General features: G+C 42.3%; 1 protein-coding gene across 2 annotated transcripts in view; it reads left to right on the forward strand.

Annotated features, from left to right (window-relative positions):
• DHRS11 (dehydrogenase/reductase 11) overlaps positions 1-12,709 on the forward strand; it is a 66,673-nt gene extending 53,964 nt beyond the window's left edge. For both annotated transcript variants that reach the window (XM_048824235.2, XM_048824236.2), the window contains exons 3-7: positions 1,702-1,796; positions 3,289-3,418; positions 4,730-4,822; positions 7,063-7,128; positions 8,971-12,709. In XM_048824235.2, the coding sequence (XP_048680192.1) occupies positions 1,702-1,796; positions 3,289-3,418; positions 4,730-4,822; positions 7,063-7,128; positions 8,971-9,012 (426 nt within the window). In that variant the 3' untranslated portion in view covers positions 9,013-12,709. The remainder of the gene's footprint in view (positions 1-1,701; positions 1,797-3,288; positions 3,419-4,729; positions 4,823-7,062; positions 7,129-8,970) is intronic.
• Positions 12,710-15,316: the final 2,607 nt, after the last annotated feature.

Here is a 15,316-nt window from a genome sequence, read left to right on the forward strand (position 1 = left end):
CCCGTGAAACTGGTAGCTCTGACGCTGGCAGATTTTGCCAGTAGATCTAACACGTTCTCCTGGAGAGGCTTCGACTACTTGAGATGATTGCGAGCCTCAGGACAAGCAAAATGAATCCTGGCAGCTGCTTCTTCACCTTTGTCCAGCTGAGGCGTGGAGGCTCTTTGATGCTACGGATAGATTTCCCTACACTTGTCACTAAAGTAGCGCCGTTAATAAGATTCGTAATGTGGTGGGTGGGGTTTTTGGTTTTTTTTCCTGATGGTAAAACGTTAACTTTTGGCATCCTCCCCAAACGTAACTGCATGTTGTAAAGCGCTCTGTGTTGCAAGATCATGATGATTTTAGCCCTCTACATTAAACAGTGCAGAAATGTCCCCCCGTCCCCCCTGTCCTTGCTCCTTCAAATAGCCTAATAGAGAGGCAAGCTGCCAGATCCCCAGCTAATGTAAGCTGGCACAGCTCCATTGACTTCAGTGGAATAATGCTGATTTACATCAGATAAGAATCTGAGGCCATTATACTCACAACTTTACGGCTTCACGGGGAGCAGCATTGGTGTTCATGGAGGCTTTTTGTGCTACTAAAAGCCAAGATCTGTATCGCAAAGGTTTTTTTTTTTTTGGTTGTTTGTTTAAGATTTGGATTGAAACAATCCATTCACACTTCCTTGACCTTGCTAACTGTGAAATCAAATAGATTTGAAATACCCTGCCTATTCTGGGCTTTACTCCAGCCCTGGAATACAGGGCAACTTTGGTGAGACCTCTAGAGACCTCCCACATAACCAAGGTAAATTTTTAACCTGGTATGTGGGGATCTCAGCCTCAAGTTCCCAGTGTGATGGCATTGTGCTGGCTAAATGCCCAGGTAGTGTTTATATGCTCAGCCAATGTGTAGTAAAAAAAAATTTTTTTTACTATTATTATTTATTATTATTATTTAATTTATTTATTTTAATTGTGGTAGCCGTGAGGAGCTCCAGTCATGAACCAGGATCCCACTGTGCTTGGTGTCATACAAACACGGAATAAAAAGTCAGTCCCTGCCTCAAAGAACTCACAATGAGAAAACATAGTTTTCACTTTCCCGTAACTCAAAACCAACCAAACACGAGTTTCCTCTCACTTTCTTTTAAAACAATTAAATCAAATTCATACTGGCTTAGACAAAGCCTAGAGAATTTAATCCCCTAAAATGAATGATGTTGTTGTTATGGTATCAAACTTTACAAGTCCTATAGATACTGTAACGAACTGGCTAGGGTGTATATATCACCACTGCACTCTACAGGGTGGAATCAGAACTGCCTGGCATTTATCTGAGGACCTATACTGGTGACAGCTAATGGCAGGTCTTTTTTATCTCAAGTTGTAAGAACCTGTGCTTTGAAGCTGAAGGATCAGACTTCTATCCTGCTAAGTTCTGAATGGTAGTGGTTGAATTGTAGTGAGAACTGTGAAGTCCCAGGTGGCTGTGGATTCTTTGCAAGTCACCAACGCTAGTTCCAGCCACATTTCCCTCCATGACCTGTTTTAAAGTGTGTGTTAGTATATTTAAGCAAAACCCATTTCTTTGGCTGCAGTGTGGTTACATGGGGTGTAAGTCAAGGCAGAGTTTATCCCAAGCATACAAGGATGAGCATGAAATCCCTGATCACTGCAATGGGCTTTAATCTTCATTTTTTCCCTGCTATTTCAGGTAAACGTTATGGCCGTAAGTATCTGCACCCGGGAGGTCTATCGGTCCATGAAGGAGAGAAACATTGATGATGGCCACATTATTAACATTAACAGGTGAGAGACTGGATTGTGGCTGTCACTGAAAATAACCCTAATTTGCTGTGGGTTGGCTTTCTTCGCTGTTTTCTTTTGTTGCTTTACAGTGCAAAGCTATCCATCCCTGTCTCCCCTGCTGCTTGTCTCTGGAAGTCTCTGTATCTCACTGGGAGTTTTTCTGTGCATCTGTGTTTTTGGGCCTTTCTGTTTTCGATACCAAAGATTCATGCAGCAGGTTGCCAGTATGTGTTGCTGACTAGTCCCACATTGTTTCATGCTCTAGTAATGGGCCTGTACTGTAGCACTTCACAGCTTCTCCTTTTCCAGATAAGGCTGCTGCTTGTGCCACTGTGCACGCGGTATCGGGACACAGGCTATCAATGAGCCCTCTTCTCTCCCAGGCGCCCACGCTGGCAGTTCATGGACAACATTCATTCATGTAAAGCCTGAATGATGGAGCTCTGTGTGGGTGAAGTTTTGGGTTTGGGAAGATGAAATTCACTCCTCTAGCCCAGGACCAAGGTACAGGCAGAGACCACAGCTGACCCACTTAAGAATCTGCACAAACACATGGATCTTCTGGTCTCTTCCCTGGCCCAGACTCTTCGCTGCCCACTGAGCTGGCAAATGTAGGGGTAGCATGGAGAAGCCGTCTGGGAAGGGGGACTCCATTCACAGCCACGATGTAGGGTTTACACATTTTATTGGCCCTCTGCACTGGCATGATACAATCCCATGTCTGGTACTAATATTGACTTCAACTGATGCTGGGCCCTGTATGTTGTCCTATTCTGTTTGTACCTACAATTACAAACATTCCTCTCACCTTCTAATAAACTCGGGCTTTGTTTACTGGAGATTTTTCCTGGTTACAACCATTGGTGTCTATCCAGCCATATAGCACCAGTACAAATCACAGCTTTTAGCTTTTTTTTTTTTCTTGTTGACTCTCTGGTGTGGCTACACCACTGACCAGCTACCTCTGGTTAACGCTCCCAGTGTAGACAGAGCCTTAGTGTTATCCCATATTGAAGCCCTAGGAGCTCGGTCTTTGGGATGGGTCTGAACTTTCTTTTTAATTTGTTTTGGGGAACTTCAGTAGAGCTGGTTAAAAACTTGGAACATTTTCATTGAAAATTTCAAATGTTTTCAACATTCTGACCACTCCTGTCAAAAGCCAGAAAGATTGTCATAAAAATGTTGCCCCCACCCCTTCAAAAAAAAAAATTCCGAACTTTTCAACTAGTTCTAGAAATCAATGGTGTTAAAAGAAAAAAAAAAAATCTCAGCATACATGATTCCCCCCATTTCATTTTATAGTTGACTATGCTCCTCCACTATTCACAGCCCATTAGCGGGAAAGGGGGAAATTCCATATGTACTCATCCATGTCGGATAGGTAGGTTGTTCCCCCCCATCCCTCTTTGGGGTGCTGGTTCCTGTTTGGGACGTCTCAGGCTGTTCCCTGCTCTCCCCCACATCACCCCCTTTCTTTCTGTTCTCTTCTCAGCATGAACGGTCACAGTGTCGTACCCCAGTCAGTTGTTCATTTTTACAGTGCCACCAAGTACGCGGTTACAGCATTGACGGAGGGGCTAAGACAAGAACTTAGGGAAGCCAAGACTCATATACGAGCTACAGTGAGTGGTTTTTCTCTCGGCTGTTGTAATGAACAGTGGAATGCTCGCTCGTGATGTGTGTCGGAAGTTTTATCTTTTGAGTCATGTTTTTGAGGGCGAGGGTAGCACTCCTAAACCAGAGGGCTGAAGACCTGTTCCTGGCTCTGCCTCTGACTTGCTGTGTGCCTCAGCTTCTGGGCACCCAAACTTGAGATATCTCAGGCCTGATTTTCAAGGGATGTTGAGAACCTACTACTCAAAGATACAGGCTCTCAGAACCACTGTGTTATGTTTCGTGGCACACACCGAGAGAAGTTAGATAAAAACATAAAAACTGTTACCACAAGGTTGCCATGTAACACTGCTTTATTTCTTAGAATTCAGAATAACACGTAAGAGCCGCAAATAAACAAGAGAGCGAGAAAGCAGACAGCTCCCTAAAACAGAGCGGCACAACTCACCCAACCTTACTCTAAGCTGAATGCTGACTGACTGCTGTTAGACTCATATCACATGACCCCCTACCAACCTCCCTAACCTGCAAGAAGGACCAGGAAAAATCCCTGAAATTAAAAGTGACAGCGTACAGATTTAACAGTTTTCAGAATACTACACACTGAAAATCAGCACCTAATTTGTCCAAGTTAAACACCCAAAAGTTGAGGCAACCAAAATTAAGGATGCTTGTAGAAATTTAACCTATCTATGCCATAGGTCCCTCATCTGTAAAATGGGGTTAATAATTCTTATCTACCTCACCAGGGTCTGAGGAGGCTTAATTCATGTTAGTGAAGTGATAAGTATAGAAATGTGAATGGACAAGGCCTCGCACTGGGAGTCATGAGACCTGTGTTCTACTGCTGACTTTGTCCCTAACTCACTGAATGACCTCAGGCGAGTCACTTAGCCCTTCTGTGCCTCAGTTTCCCTTCTGAGAAAGGGATGGGGAACCAGACCAAGAGACAGGAGATATGGATTCTGTTGGGAGAATAGCCTTTTTTGAGCTGCAGTAACTTACTGAGGAAGCAGGGGAAATATATTAAAAATGGATAATACCAGTCAGATAGTAGCTTTGCTCGAACTGTTTAGTAAGCTTGGCTCTCAAAGGTATTTTATTCAGCAGTTATACTGTGTTGCAAGTTATTTTGTTATTTGCTGTGCTGAACCTTCTCTTTGTGGGGTAGGGGATATCTATCAGAGGTCCCCATGGTAATACCCTTCAGTGATCTTTAAGTCAATATCTATTCTCTTAACATAATTGTCTTTTTTTTTTTTTTTTTTAATGAAAGGGGAGTTACAGATCCCATTAGGATGTGCTCTGTTCTTTTCCAGTGTATATCTCCAGGACTGGTGGAAACTGGATTTGCTTTTAAACTTCACGATAATGATCCAGAAAGAGCTGCTGCAACCTACGAGAGCATTAGGGTAGGGAACTGAGAAACTAATGCAGAGTACATTTACACTGATTGCATGGCTAATTATCTCTCTCTAACTAATAATCTTTTAGGACCCCAAGTCTGCATGTCACTGAGCACTTCCTGAAAAATGCTCAGCACCCTCAAATCTCATTGAAATCAATGGGAGGTGAAGGGACTCAGGACCCATTAGGAGGTTCTCAGCAGGATTGGACTCTTCAGACTGAACCACTGACCTCCACATATACCTTGTAGATTTTAATATGTCTCAGTCTTTTTTTTAAATTTTCTTATTTACAAGAAGAACATCCAAGTATAAAGATCAACCAATTTTTAACATTGTGTGGGTTTAAGTGACTTGTGTCTTATTGGAGAGAATGTGTACTCCATTAGCTACTACACTTTCTGAAAGTTCGACCTTGCAGTTTTGGAAATTCAGACTCTAACCAGCTTCTTGTAGAGATGTTGGTTTAAAATATTTTTTAAAAACTAAGCATCTTGCCTTTGGAGCTCATCTTAAATCTGATTTATTTAATGAAGTGCTGTAGGAGGAATATAAACCCTTCAGGACACAAGCCAGCCTCAAACTAATGGAAGTCAGGAAGGAACCTTCCAAGGGAGCAGATTATCCCTTAATTGACAAATGTAGGGTTCTTGTACCTTCCTCTGAAATGGCTGGTACTCATCAGTATGGAGATGGGTCACTGGACTGATCCAGTCTGGAAATTTTAATGTTCCTAATTATTACGCAGTTTGTCCATGAAGTCTGGAGTGTCACCCCATTCCTCATAAAACCCCTAGCTTTCTGCTAAAAGGTTGCTTTTCCATATCTCTCCTAGTTACATTGCCCCCTCTTCCCCACTACAAAAGCAGAATGTAGGTCTCCATCCTGGGTAAAGGGCAGAAAGTTTAGGTCTGTGAGGAAGTACATCGGGGCTGAGGGATGGAATCTTCAACCCAACTGATTGGTCTGACCCTAAGTAAAGCCATGAGCTGTAATCCAGGCCAAGGATAAGAGTATCAGATATGGTCTGATTCTTCTCCTCCCCACCCTATGCAGGATTTTGGCCCAGTGGATCTGTGTAATGCACATTGTCACAGGCCACATCCCTTGCTCACCCCAAAACCTCCTTTCTAAGGGGGGAAATGAGGAGTCTTGCCAGGGTGATTTTCCCATGTGTGGTTTCTGCTGCTGCTGCTATCCTTTGCTTATTGGGCCAGGTGTTTTTGGACACACCCTGGGACTTGTCCCTTTATCTTTAACACAATGACTATACTGGGAGTTTTATTCTGAACAGCCTTTTGGGTTGTAAATATATTAAGAAAGTGTCTAAATAAAACAGATCCCATTAAAACAAGCTTAAAACCCAACCTGAGCCTGCCAGAATCTATTGTGTGTGATCACAATTTGCCTAACCTAGGGAGCAGGTCTTCCTTGGCAGCTTGAAAACTCTCTGCACATCACAAACTCACTAGTTATGCTGGTTAGATCATGGTACCTTTTTTGTGTATACACAGTATGGAACATAAAAGCCAGCACAAGTGAGTGATGTGCATAGAGTATGTTTAACTTTGATACTGAATAGTCTGCCGCTGACTAAGGCAGGGAGAGAAGAGTATATATTTTTCCTTAGCAAACAGCCCAGTTCTGAAAATCTATTGCTCTGGTAAAATCATCTTTGCAGGCATTAAATTATGACTATGCCACTGGCTGAAAATCTGCTAGAAGTATTTGCAATATGTCTCATAGGGATAGTGTCTGAGGTCCAGAAAGGTGAAATACACTTCCTGGGAGTGGCAGAGTGGTGTAGTGGAGAGCACACGGTACTAGAAGTCAGGAAAACGAGGTTCTAGTTTCTACTCTTCTGCTGCCCTGCTGTGTGACCTTGGGCAAGTCACTTTCTCTCTCTGCTTCTGGTTCCCTTCTGAGTCTTGCCTGCCTCATCTATTTAGATTGTAAGCTCTTTGGGACAGCGCCTATCTCACTGTGTTTTTGTACAGCACCTAGCACACTGGGGGCCTAATCTCCGCTGATGCATCAAAGCACTGTTGTAATAGTAATATTAATAATAGCCGATGCAAAAATAAAAACAATCCACTTCCCTTGTTAAATTGTTTATGCAGTTTTCCCCATGTCTGTTTTTCTTTTTGAAATGCACTAAGTGTTGTTTGTTAAAAACTGAGCAATTTTACTGTTATATTTTCCTAAGTAATCCTTTGTCTTGGCTAATATTGGTTCTGTCTTTCCAGTGTCTAAAAGCTGAAGATATGGCCAATGCTGTCATATATGTACTAAGCGCTCCACCTCATGTACAGGTAAGTTGCAGCTCATGTAAAATGACATCTCTGTTGTGTGTAACTGAAAGAGTAAAGGGGAATTTTGCAGATCTGACATCTGTTAATCAGCGTTGTAGTCTCCATATCAGCTGTGTGCTCAGAAGAGCATGGCCTAGGGATTAACATTGATCATTTTCGTTTACATGTACCTTGTGGCAACATTGAAACTGCAAGGATCCAACCGCTAAAGACTGTACGTCCACAAGATAAAAAGTTCCTGCCCCCAGAGAAAAGTTATCTGGGACTCCTTCTAGAACCTAGATAAAATGGAAGGAACATGGACATCTCTTGCCCATCGCCTGATGTCCTGCTGACATTCTTGGGGTTAGATCAGATTCTACCAGTCACCAATTTAGGGCCCAATCTTGCTAAGTGCCCAGGGTCACAGAGGATGCGTGTGGCGGAGCAGGAATTGAATGCAGGTGTCCTACAGGGCTAGCATTCTACCCACTGAACCATCCTTCCTGTCCCTCAGCTCTTCCCAAGGGGTACTGAGTACTTCACCCAAGGATGCCATATGGGCTGTTAACAGGTCTGACACCTAGGTGCACCCGCTCCCCTCCAGTGGCTGGTCCACACAGAAGATAACAGACTACTACTGCTGCTGCTCCTTTAGTTCCAGAAGCCTGTGCTTTTAGTGCTAAAGAGCACAGGTTCTGTTACCAGTGAGGACACCTGCAAGCTGCGAATTCAGAGTGAAGTATCAAATTTCCAATACCTCACCACAACTAAATCCAATAGTTCTTAGACACTGAAGAGCTGATCCTCTGCTCCTGGCTGTCTTGCTTTTATGCCTCTATTAAATTTGCATTTGAAGTAGTTTTTACTTTCAGTTGCTTTTAAAATCACAATGAATTTGTGGCTCAGACATGAAAATAACTTGAATGTCTCCCTCTGTGTTATGCACAAACTCCACTCATTCCTCAGCTATATGGCCAGATTTTGGATGCTGAGCACTTCAGGAAATCTGCCTGATACCTATTTTGTACTCGCATTATGCCTCTTCATCGAGGGTCCCAAAGGGGTTTTCAAATCTTTTGTGCTTCCAGACATATTTTTCACCCACTATATAATAAATAAATAAATAGTTTGCTTCTCTGCTGCGTTTCAGCTCTTTGCTGATGTGAAGTGACAAACCCCCGACAATCCACATTTGTAGAGTCTCTGAAAAAAATATTAATGAGTGGAGACCCATGTAGATATCAGTCCATACCACGAAAGCAAGAAAACATGTCAGATGACTTTGGACATGAAAAAAATGTCTAGCAAGATCTTTACATGGGCTCCTGTAAAGCCAGGGCATGAGACATGTGGATATAAGAGCGGTCTTTCTGAATCATTACAGTGGCCCGTTTAGTCCAGTGTCCTCTCTCTGACAGTGGCCACTACTTGCTTCAGAGAAAGTTGCAAGAATCTGTGCTATAAGCGGTTATAGAATAACCTGGCTGTGAGCAATGTTCCTTCCTGACTCTCATTCGGTAGAAGTTGCTTTATGCCCTGAAGCATGAGGATTTATAACCAATATCAGTTTACGCTGTCTTCTTTCTCTTCTGTGTACTAAGATTAAAATCACTGTAATTCTGTTAGAAGAAAAAAATCATGGTTAAAAGAAAAAAACCTGTTATTAAAAACTAACAGAACCTAATGACTGGTGGCTGAATAACTCTGAAGGGATCTATATCTTGTCATATGCATTGTGTTCATTTGCAGTTTGTCATTATTATGTTTCACTCATGTTTAGCGTGTTTATGTTTAGCACACTGCGAACCTTTTAAAATGGGCTTCAGTGCTACTGTAAAATCACCTATTGGTCTTTTCCAGATCGGAGATATTCAGATGAGGCCTACAGAGCAGATTTCATAGCAAATGAAGAGGAATGCAAGCAGCACCATGCATCAATCCCCCTTCACACCCTCCAGCAGTTTAGGGTTTCATCTGCTGGTTGACAACATTTTAATTGGATGCCAAGGATCGCATTTGAAGAATTAATTTTCATTTTCTCTCTCTGAGCTGGTGCTGAGCCAGTAAAAAAAATTACTATTGGTCTTGGGTATCTCTCCCCCTCACTGTTACTGTAAATGTAATTTGAAAACACTGCAGGGAAGCAAATCAGTGGAATACTGTATATGATTGGTTTGGGTTTTTAGTTTAGTTTGTTTGGGTCTTGTTTGCTGATGCTCCAGACAGACACAGGTGAAGCGTCATGAGATATTTGCCAACTTCAAAGCATCACTTGGTTGCTGATTCCTTTCTGCTGTTGTGCATTCTTTGAATTGTTGCAATGAATTAAATGGCACATGACCTGTCACTTTCTTCTCTGTTTTTTAAGTATTATTGTTGGAGGTGTCCCAACTACTTCATTTGGCAGATGTGATTTCCACCTCCTCCCTGTTCAGCTGTGACATACTAATGCATTGGAAGGAGATTTCCTTTGTACTTAGAACAAAGGATTTGTCTTAATACCAGTCCTCTCTTCTAAAGTCAAAACAATAGACAAGACATCCGCTGTCCACCTTTTTCAACATACATAATGCTTCAGATTTTTGGTGTATATTGTGTATCAGTCAATCTAATTTCTGTTCCTCTTGCATCTATTCAAAGCTAATTTTCCTTGTCAGTAATGGCGCATGTGACTCCCCTTCCCCATTGTATCCCACAGTGCCAGAAGAAGTGTAAAGAATACTCCTTTCCTGTTTACATGAATTGTGCCTGACAGATCCGAAGAAGTATCTCTGTGTGATTGCCGTTTCTCTCTCTTTCTAGATAGGTAGATAGATGGAGGGATACGCACCTGAATTTCCACAGGTTAGGGAATGACGATCTAACGTATAAGTGGCATAGTTAAAGTATGAGTGAGTTGTTTGGTCTTTTTAATAAAAGTAAGATAAAATTGTGTACGGTCTTCTTGTGATCATATATATCCTTTGTACCATCTCATAGCATTCTTGATGTTTTTGTATGTTTGATATTTGCATGCAATGACACTTTTTGGAAGTATTGACACAGTCTTAGAAATGCTGTATGGTGCTGTTTAAATGCTGATTGCTGAAAGCTAGTGAGTTGGAAATGTTGAAACTGTGAAATGGTATACGATCAGATTCTTTTGGAGTTGCGGGGGAAGAGAGAGAGGGGTGAACCATACTGAAGCTGTCCAGAATGCATGACTTCTGCATAAAACCTCATTCTGCTCTCATAACCGGTTTTATGCTGGTGTAATTCCGCTGAGTTACACCTGATTTACACTGGTTTAGGACTGAGGACAGTAAGGCCCATAGCTGATTACACTTATAGTTGCGAAACTACTTTTGCTCCCATGTTTAGGCTCCGTTAGAATGGTATAAAAGAGCCATAGGTGTGCACTCCAACCTGATATGCAATTGTGGAGCTGTTAATATGTGTTGCCTTAAGATTCTGATTTCACTTCTGCTGTGCTCTCAATTTCCTGTAGCATTTCTGGTGGTGAACCTGTTGTATTAGGTGGAGCAGGTTTGGTCAAGGGACCTGAGCAAGGACTGGGAGTCAGGGGACTTGATTTTGATATCTTCATGTACACTAGTTTTACACCATCTATGGGTGTTACTCCTTGTTTATATCAGTGTACGAGAGACCAGGATCAGGCCAAATACCTCCTGAATTCTGACTCCCTCTTTATCCTTGGGCAAGTCACTTAACCTCTCTGCCTCAGTTTCCCCATCTGTAAAATGGGGATAATAATACTTACCTACCTCACAGGGGTGTTGTGAGGACTCATTATCTGTTTTGTAAAGCACTTTGAATATGAAAAGCGCTATGTAAGTGCTAAGTATTGTTATTAAGTATTATTAATTACATCTTGTGATACACAGAATTGCTTGTGCCAAAAGTTGGCAACAGTAGACAGATATGGCCAGAATAGCTGGTAATGCATACATTAGTAATGCTGGCATAAATGAAAAAACAAATAACTTTTTTTTCTCTTTAAAAGTGTGTTCATTATTTTTTTTTTCTTTCCATTCCTGGTTTCTCATCCCCCTCCCTCCTGGGTAAGGCAAGTGCTGACTCAGCCGTTTCTGGATTTGGCTTTTTAATTCATTGCAGGGTAAATTCATCACTGTGCAGAGGACATGAAACAAGCAAATGCACCACTCAAGTCCCACTTAACTAGGACCCGGCTCTAGGTACCAGCAAAGCAAGCACGTGCTTGGGGTGGCACAATTCCAGGGGCGGCATTCCGGCCATCCTTTTTTGTTGTTGTTGTTACTTGGGCAGCATTCCCCTGGGTGCTGAATTAGGGGACACCAGTGAGGCCTTGATTAACAGACGCTGTCCCTAACAACAGTCCAACAGAGCTCAAGACAATTGGCACATGCTTTTCTAGATACTGGAGCCCTTGTTGTGCTCAGATTTGTGGCACTGGGGTAAGGAGGGTCACAGCATTAGTGCATAATTGCAGTGAGACATTTTCGAAAGCTGCCCTCCCAGATTTTGTACAGCACCCTTGTGATATTCAGCTTGGTTTAACTTTAAAACTCTTCGTGTTCTTCCAAGGATTTATATGCATTGGGAACTGGAGCTCATCATTTTGACAGATGTACTTGTGCCACATTTGTGATAGTCTCTGTTTGCCAGAAGCTGGGAATGAGCGACAGGGGATGGGTCTCTTGATGATGACCTGTTCTGTTCATTCCCTCTGGGGCATCTGGCATTGGCCACTGTCAGAAGACAGAACACTGGGCTAGGTGGACCCTTGGTCTGCCCCAGTAGGGCCATTCTTATGTGTTGTTATAAAAAGAAAATATTGGAAATGGTGACAATATTTGGAGTCTGAGCCAAATTAATGTTTAGAAATTGGAAACCTGCTGCCCCCGTCCAGCAAAGCATTTAACCACATGCTTAACATTGAAGTCAATGGGAATACTCACACGCTTAAAGTTAAGCACATGCTTAAGTGTGTTTCTTAATCAGGGCCTAAATTGATAATTCTGCTTTGAATTCAGAAAGCATTACCTAAGGTATCTTCCTATGATTTAGTTGGGGTTGGTCCTGCTTTGAGCAGGGGGTTGGGCTAGATGACTTCCTGAGGTCCCTTCCAATCCTGATATTCTATGAAAAGGGCCATTCCAGTTTGCTAGTGTTCCTTAAAATATGAACTGGCAGCCTCATGGTTTTAAAAGTCCCATTCAAATGCTTTTCTACATTTGTAACCTTCTCAGACTGATAAAATAATGTGTTGTCTTTCAAATTATTTTGCTTCCAACTGTCCAGTATATTTTCCATTCCAAATTTTTTAGGGAATTTTTTTCCTGCTGCCGGTTAAGTTTCTACCTTTGGCTGATTTCCTAAAACACGTGCAAACCTTTAAGGGGCTTGAAAACAGATGGCTAGTTCTGCTGCTCTGCCTCTCATTTACACTTACCTAGATGGATTGCACTTCGAACCATCTTTCCAGAATGATGTGGCATTGGCAACACGACTAGGAAGAGGAGGGGTTGTTTTGAAACTCCCAAACAGAAGGGTGAACTGTTTAATTTATCGATAGGTTTCTAATTGTGAACTGTAAAATAAAAAGAGAAAAATACTATGGCTTTGTCCTACTTTTTAAAGATATAATATACAGTTAAATCCGTGTGTAAAAAAACACTTGTCTTATGAAGAATTCAAGCGGAGTGATTTCAGGGTGGAGAACATAGCTTCCTTTGTTTTTGTACAGGGCCTAGCACATTGGTGGCACTACTGGAAACCGATGTTAATTCTTGATGTTAAATTGTAGCAGTGATTGTTTTATTAAAGATACAGATGTCCTTTCTGACAGTATCTGCCAATGCCTGTGTCCGAATATGGCAGAGGGAAGATTCTCGGGTTACATCTCTAGGAATGGGTGACTCAAACTGGTGTAAGAGCTGGTGGTGGTTTTGCTAGCTGTTAAGTGATGCAGCAGGCAGGTGGAGTTGCAGGAGAAAGACTTTTATTGAACATGCATAGAGACCAGTGTTTACACGCAGAGAGGCCACTGTTTGTCAGGTAGCACTGGGCTACCAGCATACAATCCGGAGCCTCTGGTGTCACACCTAACTAGATCCCTCCTGAAAGCTGTCCCTCTTCCTTCAGTCCCACTCTGCATAGTACAGGGGCAAAATGAACTATTTGTCTCAGCATTTTAAGTAAACACTTTCCAACAGAGTGGTTTTAAAACTACTGGGTCTGGGTCTGATCCCTTCCTCAGGTGGGCCCCAAGCCTGCAGTCAGGCCGCATGGGTTGGCCTTGCACCTGTACAGAGCCTTATTAACTTCAACAGGGATCCACCAGAGCACCCAAATGAATCCCACTGCATGGTCTGTGCTAAGGGTACTCTCACTAAAACCAAGGTCTCGGTTGGGCTCTTACTTTCATGGCAACCATTTGTGTAATTGCTTTAAAACATACAGGGGATGATCCAAAACCCACTGAAGTCAATATAAGGTGTCCCAATGACTCCAGCGGACTTTTGATTGGCCTCATGGATGTTCGTCTTTCAGAGGGAGATGTTTGCAGAAAGAGCATTCAGTTATCTCATGAATAACCAGTTTAGGTTGGACTCTGCTACTCGTCCTCGCATTGAATAGTACCTTAATCTGCAAGTACTTCCACTGATTTCAGTGGGACTGTCTGTGAGGTAAAGTACTAAACATCGGGGTGGCAGACTCTGAGTCTGAATTGCATTTTTGAGCTACTCAAGAAATGAGCTACGACCACCCTGGAAAACATAGACTTGCATCTGAAACTAGCACTGTATCCTTATAGGGAGTCTTTCGTTCATTACTGGGGGGCAAACAATACAGAAGACTCTTTTTTCCATCATGGCTATTTATTTATGAATCACCTTCTAATTTACCCAAGTGCAAACAGAATTGTTTGCAACCACAAACAGGTGGCTGGAAAAAAATTGTTAACTGAGTATTAACGAATGGTTGGGTGTCTTGTGAGCAGCCAGAAAGACCTTGTGAAATAGAAGGGCAGCATTGCCAACTCTAGTGATTTTTATCATACGTCTCCTATTGTTTGCTATTTATCATGAAGCCCTAGCTCCGGGAGTCATGAGTTTGTGAGAATCTCAGCTTTAATTAAAAAATAGTAAGTTGCTAGCCATCTGCAGAGAAAACCTTAGAAAGGTAATGTAAGTGCATTCTAAAGGTTCAAAAACCAGAAGGCAAATAAACAGAGCCCAGTGTTTCTTTACATTTTATGATTTTAAAGCCAATCTCATGATTTTGGGGGCCTGATTCATGATTTTTGAAAGTTTCAGGTTGACAATACTAGAAAGGACTAAAAGAAACTTGACTGGTTCTATTAAATCCTTTGTTGTTTAAAAGATTGTCCGAATGTTAGAATACATGCTCTAAGGTCTTGAACCTCCAGGTTTGCAGAAGGGGCTCAGCACTTTGCAGGAGCTGGGCCTAGGAGAATTACTTGTGTGAGCAAGGTGTGCAGGAAAAAATCCTAAAGGTCCAAAAGCTCAAACTAACATTTATTATGGACATGATCCCGCACCCACTGAAGTCAATGGGCACAGTTCACCTTTGTCCTGCACCCAGTTTAGTCATTTACACAAGTGTAAAGAGGACATAAAAATACTTCCAAATCAGAACGGTAGCATTTTGCACTGGTGTAAAGGTGCAGGGTAATAGTGAACTGGAGCCAATGGGAGCAGATTTGGCTGATTCAATGCATCGTTTATGAACCATTCCTATTTGTAATCCTAAATATGTTGCAAATATGATGTAGCTCAGTTGTAAACATTTAGGGTAAAATACCAGCCTCAGTAAAGTCAATCGTAGTTTTGCTGTTGATTTCAAGGGGTCGGGATTTCACCTTTACAATTTGTATTTCCAGCTGGTTAGACATTGTTTGGACAGATTCAGCTGTCCACTGAATTTTACAGCCTGCCTGAGTGCACAATGCCTTGCAGAAGGGAGTCACAGATAGCTCTGGAGTAACTGACGTTCTCTCACTTGCTTTTCAATATTTAAGGCGCTCCTTGGGCCTCAGAATGTACATGTGCTTCGTGCCAGGCTGAGAGGCCCCTGAGTTCTCAGCAGTTGTTTTTTTGCTGTTGGGTTTCTTTGGGTGGTGTTGCTGGAAGCGAGGAGTTCAAGAACAGCTCTGGAAACCGGCAACACATCAGAGGCCCCGGTCCCACAGAGGGACCCT

The sequence above is a fragment of the Caretta caretta genome, chromosome 17, assembly GCF_965140235.1.
Source record: "Caretta caretta isolate rCarCar2 chromosome 17, rCarCar1.hap1, whole genome shotgun sequence".
Lineage (NCBI taxonomy): Eukaryota > Metazoa > Chordata > Testudines > Cheloniidae > Caretta > Caretta caretta.